This window comes from Strix uralensis, chromosome 13, assembly GCF_047716275.1.
Source record: "Strix uralensis isolate ZFMK-TIS-50842 chromosome 13, bStrUra1, whole genome shotgun sequence".
In the NCBI taxonomy this organism is placed as follows: Eukaryota; Metazoa; Chordata; class Aves; order Strigiformes; family Strigidae; genus Strix; species Strix uralensis.
Window position 1 is genome coordinate 19,351,209 of NC_133984.1, and position 14,287 is coordinate 19,365,495.

Consider the following 14,287-nt stretch of genomic DNA (forward strand, 5'->3'; position numbering starts at 1 on the left):
ACTGGCAACTTCTCTGGATCAGTTACTTTTTTTTTTCTTTTTTAATTAGAGAGAAAATTGAGACTGGTTTTAATGTTTTGCTCATAACCTGCATTAGTTGTCTTTCACATGAAAAGTAAAATTTGGCTTTAAAATATGCAAACTCACTATTTCATATGCATTTTACTATATCCACTTGTGCTGGATGCATTTGAAATTTTTTTCCAGAGTATTTTGCAGTCCAAATTGGCTTACCAAACAGAGAAAATATTGTTTGATCTGGCAGGAATTGATTAACTGAAGGATTTAAAATCTGGGCCATCATAATCAGAAACAAAAGTATTTAACCATGAACAAAGGCATCAAGTGAAGTATTTAGAAAATAATCAGATTAAACTCTTCAGAACAAGATGCCTGATTTTCCTTGAAACAGATTTTGTCTTTTTGAGAACCCCACCAAGCATATATTTACAAGTTCAGAGAAAACACTGTCCAAAATTCTTTAGGTCTCTTCCCATCTGGATTTTATTCTTAAATAAGAAAAACAAGCTCTCCTATTCTTTCAACTCCCTATTGGCTTTTCCATTTTGAATGAATTAGTCTAATTACTGAAGAAAATATTCTCCCTGCACCTGCTAGTTAAATGAAACCACATGCAGCTACATGAGCTGTCCCACATGGTGGAAGCTGGAACTTCCTTGCTGATGGAAGAAGGAAATACCAGCACTTTTTCCCTGGCAAAGACAGCAGCTGAACAGTTGATACAGTTGATACCAGTGGAGGAAGTGACTCTGCTGTTGAGTGTAAGCAGGCCCATGCACAGCTGAGGTTCAGGCTGTGCCTGTGTGGCCATAGCATGCCACTGTCTCGGGTTGCTCCTCCTGCTCCCATCGTTTGCCTTGTCCCTAGGAAATCCCCTTACTTCACTCTCCCAGAGACCTCAATATGAAGCAAACAAAAAGCATTAATATCTGTGGGAGAAGCTGACCATGGGATGCTCCTCATGGACAGTCTGAAGAAGCCAACAGGGAGGTCTGGAAGTACTCACCCAGAAGGATGGGAAGAGGAGAGAAGTAGGCAGCTCCGGTGTGCTGTGGAGGAGAGGGTCACCAGTGGGGAGCACATTGCCACTAGCAAACATTCACCTGATCCTGTGTCCTGGAGGGGAAGCAGCTGCCCTGAAACCTCAGGTGCCACAGAACTGCAGTGGTTTTTCCTCTAGAAATAGCACTGTGTAGACCTGCAGAGAAGGCATTTGTGGGGTTTAGTACCTGGGGCGTTCCAGAGTTTCCAGCAGTTGGACATAGGTACAGACCAGTTTCAGTGCATCCCGTAGTGAGGAGCTCAGCCAGTGCCTGGCAGTAGGCAGCATGTCCCGTTGGTGTGATGTCTCCAGTTCCTCCCAGAACAGCCGAAAGTGGCATGTGGCCCTTGCTCAGCCCTGGGGTCTCTGCTTGCCCCCTCCCCGGTCAGGCTGCCTGACAGTGGCTGCACAACAGGATGCCATGGGACATGCAAGGCCTGTTTGCAGCCTGTGGAGAGGCAGTGACCTGCTCTGCAGGGACTGCTGACAGTTCTTCCTGACCCCATGTTCAGAAGTGTTTGTGGATAGTGCTGCTGCTTGTGTGTGGCCTGTCTTGAAAGGCAGGAAAAAATACAGCTTGTAGAAGCGAGGTGACAAATTATTCCTCTAAAAGCTGGCTACTACCACTCCTACAACTCCTGTTGAAGTACAGAGGCTGTTCAGTTGGGACAGCTTTGTTTCCTTCTCCTCCAGTGTTTTGTATCCCCTGCCCTTTGCAATTAGACAGCCTTCTGCTGAAAATTAGATTCCTTCAGCCTGGGAGACCACTTTCCTTTTTCTGCTGCTTGGCCTCTCCTGCTGGGAACTTACCCTGTGCAGAGCAGGCACAGCTCCATGCTGGCCCGTGTCTCTCCAGGCGCTGGCGTGTCGGTGTGGTTGCAAAGGTAACTTGGCATGGAGAGCAACCCAGGAGGTCCCAGTGCACAGAGCCTTTACGTGGCTTGGGGTGGCCCCCTCAGGCTGACCACCAGCCCCGCTTATGCTCTGTGTGTCCCATGCAAGAGCTGGGAGGCCAGGGAATAAAAGCTGAAGAGCCCGTCTTTGTGAGTGCTTGCAGGCAGTTTTGCTGTATCTGCAATTTGACTGTATGAACCACACTCCGAAAGCAGAAAACATCATCTCTGAAATCTTTGCTTGTACCAGCTGTCATGAACTTGTCCAAGTTTTCAGATAACCTGTGGAATTAAAACTTCACTACCTGCTCTTGAGAGCAATCCAGGGTCACTGTTGTTCCATATAGTTGGCTTTCTGGAGCCCTTTTAATTGCCCAGAACTCAGTGCACTTTAAAAGCTCTAACTAACAAATGTCACTGCACAAAACTCAGCAGACGGGGTGGGTGCAGGGAGCTGGCAACTTTATTTTTAAGTGCTGAAACGTTGCACTACGCTGCTCGGCAGAATGTAGTGTAGTTCCCAGGAGCAAGTGGAGGTGGGGAGAGATCTCATTTATTGCACAACAGATAAATGCAACAAAGTACAATAGCAGTGTCTGGGGGGTTTGCTTGCCTGCCTGAGTTTGGGGAATGAGGGGAGCATAAGGTGAGGTCTTGTGAGCCCAGAGAGGTGTTGGGAGTGTTTCTATTCCAACTCTGCTGAGCTTGCACTGGGCAAATCTCTTTGTCTCTCTGCAGAAGGCAAAAAGTTTCTTTTTTACTAAGAAGTGACTATTTTTTATTTCTGAGTTTGACAAGCAGATCCCTCTTGTTCTTAGTCAGCCTTCAGGTACTTGTAACAACTGTACTCTGTGGAGTGTGCATCTGGGCTTGAAGAGTGTAACAAGGCACAGCTGAGTTAGCAGTACAGCTCTGCTGTCCCCAGGATCCCTCCCCATGGGTGTGATCCCTGGATTTGGCCTCCTTTGTCCTCTAGCTATGCAGCCACCTAGCAGTGGCTGTGCGTAGCATTAACATCATGAGCTTCTTATAAAGTCATTGGCACTCCTTTGGGTTTCTCAGAACCAGTTTTGATAAAGGAGTGCTGTGGGACTTGGGAGAGGGGGTGCTGAGGGTGAACCCAAACACAGCGGCAGGAAGTGTGGGGCACTATGGAGTGTTAGGATGGGGCAGGCTCAGCCCAGCCCCAGGGAATGCAGAGGTCCTTCCCAGCAAAGCCTGGGGCGGACCTCGGGGCATATGTGGATGGTGCAGGGACGTGTTCAGCCCTTCCTCACCAGGGGTGAAGCAGGCGGGGAGGAAAAAGCTGTTACTGTGGAGGTGAAGAGGGATTTTGATCTCATGATCTGCTAGAGCAAGTTGTCTTGTGCTCCAGTGTGAGCTGAGGGAGTGGTGGGGGGATAAAATAAAGAAGGCTCTGAGACCTCTTACTGCTTCTGTGCTTGTGCAGATGTTCTCCTCAGCCACGGCAAGCCCCCGGGACAGCACCGCAGTCAGAGCCGCGCAGCACGTTGTTCGAGCTGTCATTCTGATGCTAGTCTTGCACTGGCTCACCTCACCTGAGACCCTGTGGCTGGGAGGATCAGCCAGGTAGAGGATATAGAGTGGTAGCACTAACAAGGTTTCCAAAAAAGGACCCTCCCTTCTCCCTCCTTGTCTTGGGCTAGTGGCCAGTGACTAGACTCCCTGAGATTAGTGTGTGCATAATGACTGTCTTGCTCAGTGGCTATGCTAATCTCTGTGTGCTGGCAAGTCAGCCAGAGTTGAGAGGGACTAACTTGGGTATCATTAAATGTGTTCCAGGCCCACTTGCCGTTTGCAGTGATCGGGAGCACAGAGGAGCTGAAAATAGGAAACAAAATGATGAAAGCTCGTCAGTACCCCTGGGGCACAGTGCAGGGTGAGTTGAGCCCTGGGATTTTCATGGTATGAATGATGACACTTCTTCCAGAAGACGGTGGGCTCTCATAAGAGGAGCAGGAGCCTGCTGGACTTTAGTATCTTACTGGGAGTTATCCTTTGTTAAGTCCTCGTGCAGGTCTATAGTGACAGTTTTCTCTGCTCAGAAGGGCTGTTAAACCTGTTGGAGGAGTAGACAGGTGGGGAATGTGGGAAGAGACCTCTGTTTCTGCCCCCATCTTACTCCTTATCATGTCTTATAGTGGAGAATGAAGCTCACTGTGACTTTGTGAAACTGCGGGAGATGCTGATCCGCGTGAATATGGAAGACCTTCGCGAACAGACCCACACACGCCACTATGAGCTGTACCGGCGATGTAAGCTGGAAGAGATGGGTTTCAAGGACACCGATCCAGACAGCAAACCCTTCAGGTGGGATCCCTGGAGGGGACAGGAGAGCTCAAGGGAGACATTTGTGGATGAACTGCGTGTGTGTGTATTTGTGTGTCCTTGAGATAGCCTGTAAAGAACCAATGTAGCAAGAAAACCTGCCAGGTCAGATAAATCCAGACTCCAGCAAAGGTGCTGGCTGAGTGAGGGAAGGTAAAAACACAGAGAGTGTGTGCAGGATTGACTGTGAAACTGCAAGTATAGGAGTAGAAATGTCTGTGCTGCAGAGATACAGCAGTGTCCCTCTGAACTAGTGTTTGTTGCCAGCTGGTCTCTTTGAATTGCCCAACATTTAGCATACAGAAAAGTGCAAGAGCTGCAGACCCCAGAAACGGTTGGATAAAGAAGACCTTGGGCACACGTGGGTGGGTGAGTAGCAAATGTGCTGTGGGCAAGCAATATTCGTGGTGAGGGCCTGACTTCAGAGACTTGGGGGAAGCAGAGTTTGTCCCAAGTCATATCACTGGACTTTCCTTTCCTTTTAGCTTACAAGAAACTTATGAAGCGAAAAGAAATGAGTTTCTGGGGGAACTGCAGAAAAAGGAAGAGGCAATGAGGCAAATGTTTGTCCAGAGGGTCAAGGAAAAAGAAGCAGAGCTGAAGGAGGCTGAAAAAGAGGTGAAGACTGCAGTACTTGTCTCTTCATGGTTGTGAGTGATAGAGCCGCTCCCGAGTAGGTAGCTGCTGCCAAAGCACTTTCTGCAGAGTGTGGTTTAGGACTTATTGAGAAGTCTAAAGTTTAACTTGGGGTCCTGAGAACATTAAATTGTTCATCCTGTAGGGTAAAACTAGATCACAGTGCTTGTAGTGTACAACTTAGTGCACCATGAAAGTGACATGGTCTTGATTCTGATGAAGAGTTGCAGTGTGGCAAAATTCAAGGAGAGAAATAGCCCCTGATATAAGCTTGTTATGTAAAAAGTATACCCATACAACTTCTTTAGCATTGTGAAAAATCCAGTAATTTACTGACCTTTAAAGAGGAATAAGGCAGAGACTCCTGGAAGTGGATTAATTTTTTTTTTACAATTGCATTCTCCCAATCCTCTATTATTAATCTGTGCAATGGTGCATCACTAGAACACTGCCTGGTTTGTAAGCTGTTGTGGAAGTAGACTGTTCCCTGCCCTTTGTCTAGGCAGCATCGACTCGGGGCTAGAAATGATGTAGAAACCAGCGGATCTTATGCAATCCTTCCATCTTTCTCTTTTCCTGTGAACAGAATTATCTGGTAGTGCTGGGTCATGCTCACCTCTCTCCTTTCGCTCTAGCTGCACGAAAAGTTTGATCGCCTGAAGAAGTTACATCAGGATGAAAAAAAGAAGCTGGAGGATAAGAAGAAGTCTCTGGATGATGAAGTAAATGCATTCAAACAAAGGAAAACAGCAGCTGAATTGCTCCAATCTCAGGCTCAGCAGGCTGGAGGATCGCAAACCCTTAAAAGAGATAAGGAAAGAAAAAAGTAAGTTGCTAACCCAGTGGTATTTTCTTTTTGGTAATGGTTCTCCTTTATGATTTTTCTGGGTGTTCGTATCTCTTTCCCAACCTATCCAGTCCTTATCAGGGGCAGGTTTGCAGCCAGATTTAATGCCTAGTAAGGCTGAGCAGTAGCTGGAAGCATTTTACCTTTAGCAGTCATCCTGAAGAGCAGGGAGCAGTGCTAACCTCCCTCATTGCTTGCTGATAGCATGGGAGAGGCTGAACTTGTTTTTATTCCCCAAGATTCTGTGCTCCTCCCTTGGTCTGTCAGTATTTATAATGAAGTAGAACAATACTGGCTGCCAAGGCTAGGGTGTGTGGGTAGCAGGGATGTCCCGGTACCCCAGAGAGGAGCGTGTTCTGTCGCAAGGGTCTTATTTGTTTAGGTTGGGAAAAAGCTTACACTGTGGAAATTATTCAGGGAGACTAATAGTCATGAATTCTGGAATCTGCAAGATGTAAGGCAGCAAAATCAGGGGACAGGCCATACCTCCTTGTTAGTGCTAGTACTCTTCTCCAGCTCTAAATTGGCTTTTTGCCTTCCACAGGAATAGTGAGAGATACTGCATGGCTTTAGCAGGAGTTCTCCGTGCCAGGAACTGGTGTGACAGGATCCAGCCCCTCATCAGGGTCCTGTGATCTGGGCTGTCTGCAGTGGCCATGCCAGGCTCCTAATGCTATGCAGTTGCTCAAGAGCAACCAGCTGAACAGCTGAAACAGTCCTCCCGGCTCACCTAGCAGTGAGCAGTTTCTTTTCTTCTCACTGTGGTATGTTTCCCGAAACAGAATGCTGTGCCACCTTAGCCTGTGTACAAAGAGCAGTGTGCAGATAAACAAGGGTCTGGTTTCTATACCACTGCCATAATCCCCTCTCTGCACATCCCTGGGGCAAATCCCGAGTAAATCTTGCCTGCGCTATACAGTCTTAAGCACGTGGAGAATTGCTGTTAATATGAACAATAAGGCATGTGCCCAAAGAGCTGACAGGACTGTTTGTCACAGAAGATATCCCTTAACTGCTAAGCTTGGAATCAAATGAGACAGGAGAGGAAAAACCCAATAGCCAGAACAAGATTCTGGTTTAGTCTTTTAGTTTTTAGCTGGAGCTGCTTCAGTGTCAACATTCTTTTGCAATGAGCAATTAGTGCTGCCCTTTTCTCACTTGTCCGTTCCTTTTTCCACTGTGTATTTTGATTTGCTCTTTTGAATTACCTTCGGGGGTTTTATTATCTTTCCATGCTGAGGAGCCTGAGACTGACTGGGGACAGACTTCTCTCCCCAGCCTGGACTGTGAGGAACACACAGCTGAGTTCTTTCTTGCTTAGAGCCCTCGGACATCTGCAGACTTCAGCCCTGAGATCAGTCAGGGTCAGGAGCGCAGAAAAGGGAGACAACATGCTCTATAGTATGAGCAATTAGTTGCTGTGGCCCAAGTTGCACTCTTGTTCCTAGAAGCAGTTCTGATCTGAGAAGAGCTCCTTGACACCAAGCACGTTCATATGGAAAAGCATTGGTACCGTCCTTGGCGGTTAAGGACACAGAAAGGCACAGAAAACTCCATGAAAGAGATAGATCAGTGCTTGAGTAAGGCTTGGGAAGGTGTTCGACCTCTCTCTCCTCCAGGAAGATAGCTGTGTTAGAAATGGTGCTGCTTTCTTTACTCTAACTTCTCCAATTGTCCTTAACAATTCATTTCAGTATTTAGATCATAAATATCTCTAACAATCCATGAATTTCACAAGCTGTAGCTTAATTGTATCTTGTTTACTAGTGGCTGGCAGTACACCAGCCTTTTTCTTTCCCAGGTGATTCTTTTAAACCCAAGCTCTGTAATTTGCACTAATCATGACTTGGTTTCTGTTGATTTTTTTATGTTGTTACATCATTGTCATCGTTTATTAGCTCTTACATGTATGCTGTTTTACAGTTAGCTGCTGTTTGGCTGCATGGTGCATGAGGCACATTGTCCTGGTAAGCGTCATTAACTAATATAGACCTCACAGTGGGATCAGTTACAGTTCCTAAAAAAGCAGACCCTGTGCAAGTGCACAAGCCTATAAGTATTATCTCTCTCTTCCTCTGCTTTTACCCTTCTATACATGCTCTACCAGTCTCTCTCTACGTATGCAGTTGTAGAAAAAGGATGCAATGAAGTTTGTATTTAAAGGTTCTGCAAAGTAAAACGCAGAGAGACTCAGTATTGGGACATGAAACGTAGAAAAATAAGGGTTAGGTCCTGTTCCTTTTCAACCTTCCCAGCACTTTCTTGGCTCAGTTTTCTTTACTTCGTTTCCCTTAGAAATAAATTCTTTAATCATGTAGGCCATGTTGATACTATGGCAACAATTGCTATGGAGATGTGGTGCTGATGATAGAACCCAGCTAGCCATGAAAATGTCTTCTCCCTTTCTCTTCCTTCCCTCCCACCCCTCCAAGTTGTAGTGTTAACTTGTGGTTACAGTACAGGTGAAGGTAGATGCAAGACGAGTTTCTATCCCCATCTTCACATATTAACAGATGGCAAAATCTGCCAGACGTAGAGCTTTCCATTGTCCCAAAGCACCAGAGAACCACCAAACCGTGTGTGCGTATGAGTGTGTGTATGTGTGTATGAGGGGGCTCTAAAGAAGCTACTACCAAGTAACCAAACCTGCTAACTGATTATAGTCGATTGTCCAAAACCACAAGAGATGATGGACTGAGCATTTAGCAAATAATGAAGGCTCTGAAGATAGACTGAGAGACTTTATGACGTTTTTAAGTCAAATGGGTCACCCGTGGATTGGGTGTTCAGTTGTAGCAGACAGACACAGACCCACACTGCTGGGAGCCATGCCAAGTGTGCCCACGGCTAGGGTAAGGCTAGTGGTAGAAGAGGGCTGTATGAAAGCCTGCCAGAGCACTTTACCCCTGAATAAGGCCAGCATCTGAGTTTCCGAGGAGTTTTGCCAAGGTGTGGAGAGCTCCTGCTGGAGCAGAGCCCTGTCAGTGGTGTTACGCTGTGAGTCTGTCTGCTCTGCTCCCGTTGCTGTGATTCTGTCCAGAGTGTCTCTGCCTTCATGTAAGCAGGGATGTAAGGTGGCCACATAGTCATGGGCAGGCTTGTGGAACAGATAAGGTTGCCTGAAAGGGTTAACAAACCTGGCCGTAAGCAGGTGTCTGCAGTGTGAACTGCCAGCATCTATTGTAAAATGAAGGCTCATTTAAACAAAGTTGTGCAAGAAATGCACCTGCCTGGCAGGAGAGCAGCATCCTTATTAGGATTATTAGTTAAACTGCTAATGACAGTGAGTGTGTTTAATTGAGCCTTTTTAATTTGCTGTTGATTCTCTGGTGAGAGGAAGAAGAAAGTTCCCACAGGAATGCCAGTTGTCTTGACAGAGCAGCAGTACTCATTATCCAAGGGAAGGGTGGCAGCACCCCAGGCTGAGGTGCTCAGGTCTCTTGGAGAAGGAACCTGTCGGAACAGCACCACTTAACTATAAAACACCCTAAAAACTCAGCCTCGAGTCCACCCTTCCCTGCAGACAAAGCTAGGATTTACATTCTCTCCAGGATACAGTCCAAACTAACTTACGGTCTGCCCTTAAACAGGGAAAAGCTGATTCCAGGATTCCTTCACTCTTAGCTTCACCAAGGGAAATGGAAAAGCAAGTAAACATTACGCTGTCAGTGAGAGGCATTTGAATTTAATTTCAATGGGATGTTCCACTTAACAGAAGAGCTTCAGAAGGGTCTTGCACTGACTCGAACTGGAGCTTGCAGTTGTCTTGAGCAGTCCAATTGAATGAATGTCTCTGCTGCCAACGGTAACTGTAAAACAATGAAAAGAACAATTCTCTGCTTATCAGGCTCTGAATGTGGAAAAATAAGCTCAAAGAATAACAGTGTTCATTCTGGTGCTGAGTACGAAGGCACGGCTAAAGTGCAGTTAGAGTGAACATTACTGATTTCTGTTGGTTTTGGATTGCTTTTGGCAGTCCTCATAACTGTACACTGTTGTGTGCTGGGCTTTGAATCAAATTAAGTTCTTTGTTCCCGCTATACAAATGCAGACAGTGCCTTTTTCAATGGGCATTTGTCCTTGCTAAATTAAATATGTATATATGGTACTTTTCCAGAATTCAGAAAAATACTCTCCATATTGATCCATAAAGTATTGCAGGGCTCCACTGTTTTGCAAGGATACAAACAAGTCACAGTTGATGAGGCCTGTAGCTTGCAAAACTGTGGAAGGATTGTTTTAGAAAATAAATTTGGTTCATCCCACTGCTGAGCGTGTGTGTGTGTATGCATGTGTGCGTCTGCATAAAGCATGTTTTGTAATCAAATTAAACCTTATTAACGCTTAGCAACACTTCTTTTGTTGTGTGTGTTAGAAAACATATTCTTATTTTGGTTTTTGTCATTAATCCATAAAACCATTAATCTGCCTTTTTCTTTCATTTTCAGTTCGGGTTTCCTGTAGAACCTTTCCCTTCACACCAGAAGCGAATGCCCCCACATTCGGTTAACACGCAGCTATGCCATTGTGCCTGTTTGCTCACCTTTACTCATTGCTCCCTTCCTGCGCTCACCATTTTGTTTTAAGCAAGAGTCCGCACCCTTGGCTGTTCTGGGTTATGGTTGTTCTTGTGAAGAACTCGGCAGTAGCCCACGTGGAACTGGCAAGCGATGCTCATTGCTGATACCTCTCCCCTCGGGGCAGCAGCGGGCTGCCGGGCGCGCGCAGGGCTAGTGTCCCCTCTTCTCAGTTGCTCGGCTCTTTGTCTCTCCCTCCATTTTGTGTGAGGGCTGCATGGTAAGAGAGCACAGCTGCTTGGTGGTGTGTGTTTCGCCCCCATCGTGGGACCGCTGCGAATGCAACCCGGTGCTGCCATGGGGTGGGACGTGCTGTCTCAAGAGACTGGCTGCCCTCTTCCCTTTTTTAATTTGCTGTATCTAACCCCCCGTTATCCCGCACTGTGCTGCCGTGTGTGACTCAATTTTAAAGGACTTTTTGCAAAACCTGACATCCTCACAGGCGTGGGCCTGAGTCCAGACCTCTAGTCCCCAGGCTTGGGGGATTCTCAAACTTGGATCCACGGTTTGCAACTAAGTGTTCTCTGAATGCTGCAGGGGTCACGAAGGATCTCTTGCCTTGTCTCCCTCTCAGTGTGCTGGCCTGGATGCACATCCTGGATCCAATCTCAGGGAAAGCTGGTCACCTTGCTGTACATATCAGTGTTTGTGAAGAAAGACCATGATGTTTCTTTTGACTTTCTTCTCAGTGATTCCAACAACTTCTGGTTTTAATGCAAAAAGTATTACCTTTTTTTTTATTTGGCATCTGTTTAGAAGTGTACAGATGCTGGCAGGTTGCTTCTCATATTTTCTATACAGCAAAAGCCTTGTTTTACGGCAAGATTTGCACTAAAAAGGAGGGTGTTTTGCTCACTGGGGCCGGGAGTTCACTCTGGCCAAGTGCAACTGTGGTTTGCCCACAGGTGTCTTCTCTGTGTATTTCTGGATGAGTTTTGTTTTTAAATAAAGACTTCATCAGACAGTGAATTCTGGTTAACATTTACTTCTTTTGTTTTTTGTTTTCTTTGCCCTTCTTTTACAGTAACCCATGGCTCTGTACTGAGTAATTACCCCTGAATACAATGGGCTGGAATGGACCTTCATTTACTTGTTAAATCGGAGGGTCTAATAAAACGTGACAGCATTTCAGCTGTGACCTTTCCATGGTGTTACCCTTGCTCTCTCCTATATCCTCATTGTGATTCTGTCTTTACTATGTACTGGTGGTTATTGCTTTTATTAAACAATGTAAAATTAGTCCTAAACAAGGTTTTGGATGCTGCAACTTTAAATCCTACAATCTTTTTTTTTTCCCTACAATTAATGGATTCCCCTTTCTCCTGATCCCTCTCCCCAGATGAATAAGGGATGTGGGAATAAGTTCTGTGAGTTATTTTTGCTGGCGAAATAACAACGCAGTTTAAATGTATTTATTGGTGACGTTAAAATGACAACACCACCTTAGGTTAATTATCGCATAGTTGAGAGATAAAAAAACCTCTTTTCTCTTTATACTTGGTGTCATTTTCATGACATCATCTATCTCTTTTTATTTGCTTTTATTTTTTCTTTTGCTAATTCATGCTACCTGAAGACTAGCGTGTAATCCTCATTTCCATTTCAGCCTTGCTTGTTGTGACCCTGATCCTTCAGTCGCACTGTGTGCAGGCTAAGGTCTCTGTGTGGGGGTGAATCCACACGTCCTGACCCTGCTGAAAGATCAGGATGCATGCTGCCAAATAGTTTCAACAAAACCCCTTCAAATCCTGGGTTTTTGGAAGATAAGCACACCTTAGACCTAGCTGTGATAGCTAATGCTGGTTTTAGTGCAAGCTGCTGCTGAGAATTTTACCAGAAAGGTAGTCTGGATGATGCTAAAGCCTCACAAACAGTTTCTGCATAAAACATGTTAGTCTGGCCAGCTGCTCGTGGCAGCAGCAAACCTTACACAGTAACCCAGATCCGACAGCGGTCTGGCCTCTGTTTCCAGCAGTTAAGGCAGTTAAAACTCTTGATTGCAATATATTTTCTCAGGTATTCTGTTTCACCATAAATACAATTTTATTTCCCATACAAGTCTTTGACTGGTTTGTGGTTTGGTTTTTTTTTAAGCAAGTTAAAATAATTTGAGTATTTACTGCCTCCTCTATTGTCAAATGTTGGCCTGCTCCCAAAACCGGTCAACATCAGTCTGTCAATGATTTCTAGATTATCTGCTAAAAGAACCATTTAATGTGGCTTTTTTTAAACATATTGCAGGTCACTGGCTGTTCTTCCTTGACGTTTGCCTTATTAGAATGTTATTTAAAGATATGTAAACTCTTTTTAAAGACTTTAAAGAAAAAAGGTTTTTACTTGTGTGTTTTCCTTGAAGTAGTTGAGGTACCACAAGGAGGTTCCATCTCTCCTGTCAGCTGTTTTCGTGTTGCATCTCTTTTTCCTGCTTTTTGAATGTCTTTCTCTTTTTTGCTAATCTTCTGTTTTTTCTCTTTTTTCCCTTTTCTCTCTCTGTAGCTTTTTTTAATCTGTCTTCGCCAGCTGCACTGGGTCTGAGGGAGAAGACTGCCACTTCTAGAAGAGTTTAAGGGTCTTATGTCTGGGGAGGGGGGGAAACAAATCTTCAGTGTTAGTGTCTTGGAAAGAAGCTCTTTTACTGACTTGCATGGTATCTAAAATTGAAGTGTCTTGTAATTTGTGTGACAAGACAGGGTCATACAGGGGAACTGGTTTACCTGGGATTTTGAAGAGCAACAGAAATGTCATGTTTGGACTAACGATGTAGCGAATACATTTTCAAACATTGTTATGGGCATATTTTTTTTCTAATTTTGTCTTTAATAATATAAATGTCATGGGCTTCCATGAGGTGTTGAAGCCTAAGGAATATTTTCAATAAGCTGTTGATGATTGGTTTTGGAAACTGTGCATTCAGAGTAAAAGGAAATATGAACATGGTGCAATTTGCTCTGTTGGCAGCCACAAAATATTTAATTTTAACAAAGAAATAAAGTAAGAACAACTGTGTGTTTTCATTGGTGTCCTCCTGTGTCTCCCCACCTTATTAAATAAGCTCCATTAGCTGGTGGATGTGGCTTGAGTGGTACTTTTTTTTTTTTTCCCTCCTCTTGGTCTTAAAAGTTAGAAAAAGTTTAGCAGTAGCAGGAGGGAGAGGCGATGCTGGCAGCTGGTATAATAGCGCTCCATCCAAATCCCCCGTGAGTAGGGTGCAGTGTCCTTAGAGCGTGCTGGAGCCAGCCCTCGCGCCTCTCGCGCCTCCGTCCTGCCCTGCTCCGCTCCCTGCATGCTGCTCCCAGCTGGGATCTTCTCTCCCCCCTCCCGCTTTTGTGTCCTTTTTACAAATGGAAGTGCGTGAGAACTGCACCGAGTTCTATATTTACATGACAAACATTGCAGAACCAGCACTGTTTAGGCTGATACCTTTCTAACTTTAATGTAAATTTTAAATAAAAAATACGAAAGCCTGCGTGCGTGCTGTCGTGTTTGCTGCTCCCGCGTCCGGCCCGGGGCTGAAGGGCTTCGCAGGAGAAGGTGAGCTTGCTGGGATCTGCCAGGTGCTGGGCCCGGCGTGTCGAAGGGCTTTAGATGGTCCCTGAAAAGAAAGAAATGGCAGCCCGCTTAGGCCGGGTGAGCAGTTTTGACGGCGGTTTCCCGCCCTCCGGGGCAGAGCATCCCCGCTGCCCTGTCTCCCCCTCCTGGCGCTGCGGGCAGAGCCCCGCGGCCCGCTGACGGCGACTGCTCCGGGCGGTGCGCGGCCGGGGGAGGCGGGACGGGACGGGAAAGGCCTCTGGCTCCTCCAGCCCGGCGGGGAGGAGCTGCTGGGGCGGCCCCCCGAGGCGGTCCTGCGGGCTCGGGGCAGGGCCGGGGGTTGGCCGGCCTCGGGGGGAGGCTGTGGCCCGGCCTCTCCAGCCCCCGGTCCTGC

The 14,287-nt window shown here is 46.0% G+C and overlaps 1 protein-coding gene across 7 annotated transcripts in view; it reads left to right on the forward strand.

Moving 5' to 3' along the window:
• The window catches only part of SEPTIN6 (septin 6), a 32,150-nt gene extending 18,319 nt beyond the window's left edge, over positions 1–13,831 (forward strand). Inside the window, exons 6-12 of one of the 7 annotated variants that reach the window (XM_074882218.1) lie at positions 3,760–3,856; positions 4,119–4,287; positions 4,791–4,923; positions 5,577–5,767; positions 6,333–6,552; positions 7,712–7,755; positions 10,237–11,334. In XM_074882218.1, coding sequence (XP_074738319.1) covers positions 3,760–3,856; positions 4,119–4,287; positions 4,791–4,923; positions 5,577–5,767; positions 6,333–6,423 — 681 coding nt within the window. In that variant the 3' untranslated portion in view covers positions 6,424–6,552; positions 7,712–7,755; positions 10,237–11,334. Of the gene's footprint in view, positions 1–3,759; positions 3,857–4,118; positions 4,288–4,790; positions 4,924–5,576; positions 5,768–6,332; positions 6,553–7,711; positions 11,335–11,389; positions 11,616–12,861 lie in introns of those variants that run through there. The other 6 variants (XM_074882217.1, XM_074882219.1, XM_074882224.1 and 3 more) reach the window with 6 other exon arrangements.
• Positions 13,832–14,287: the final 456 nt, after the last annotated feature.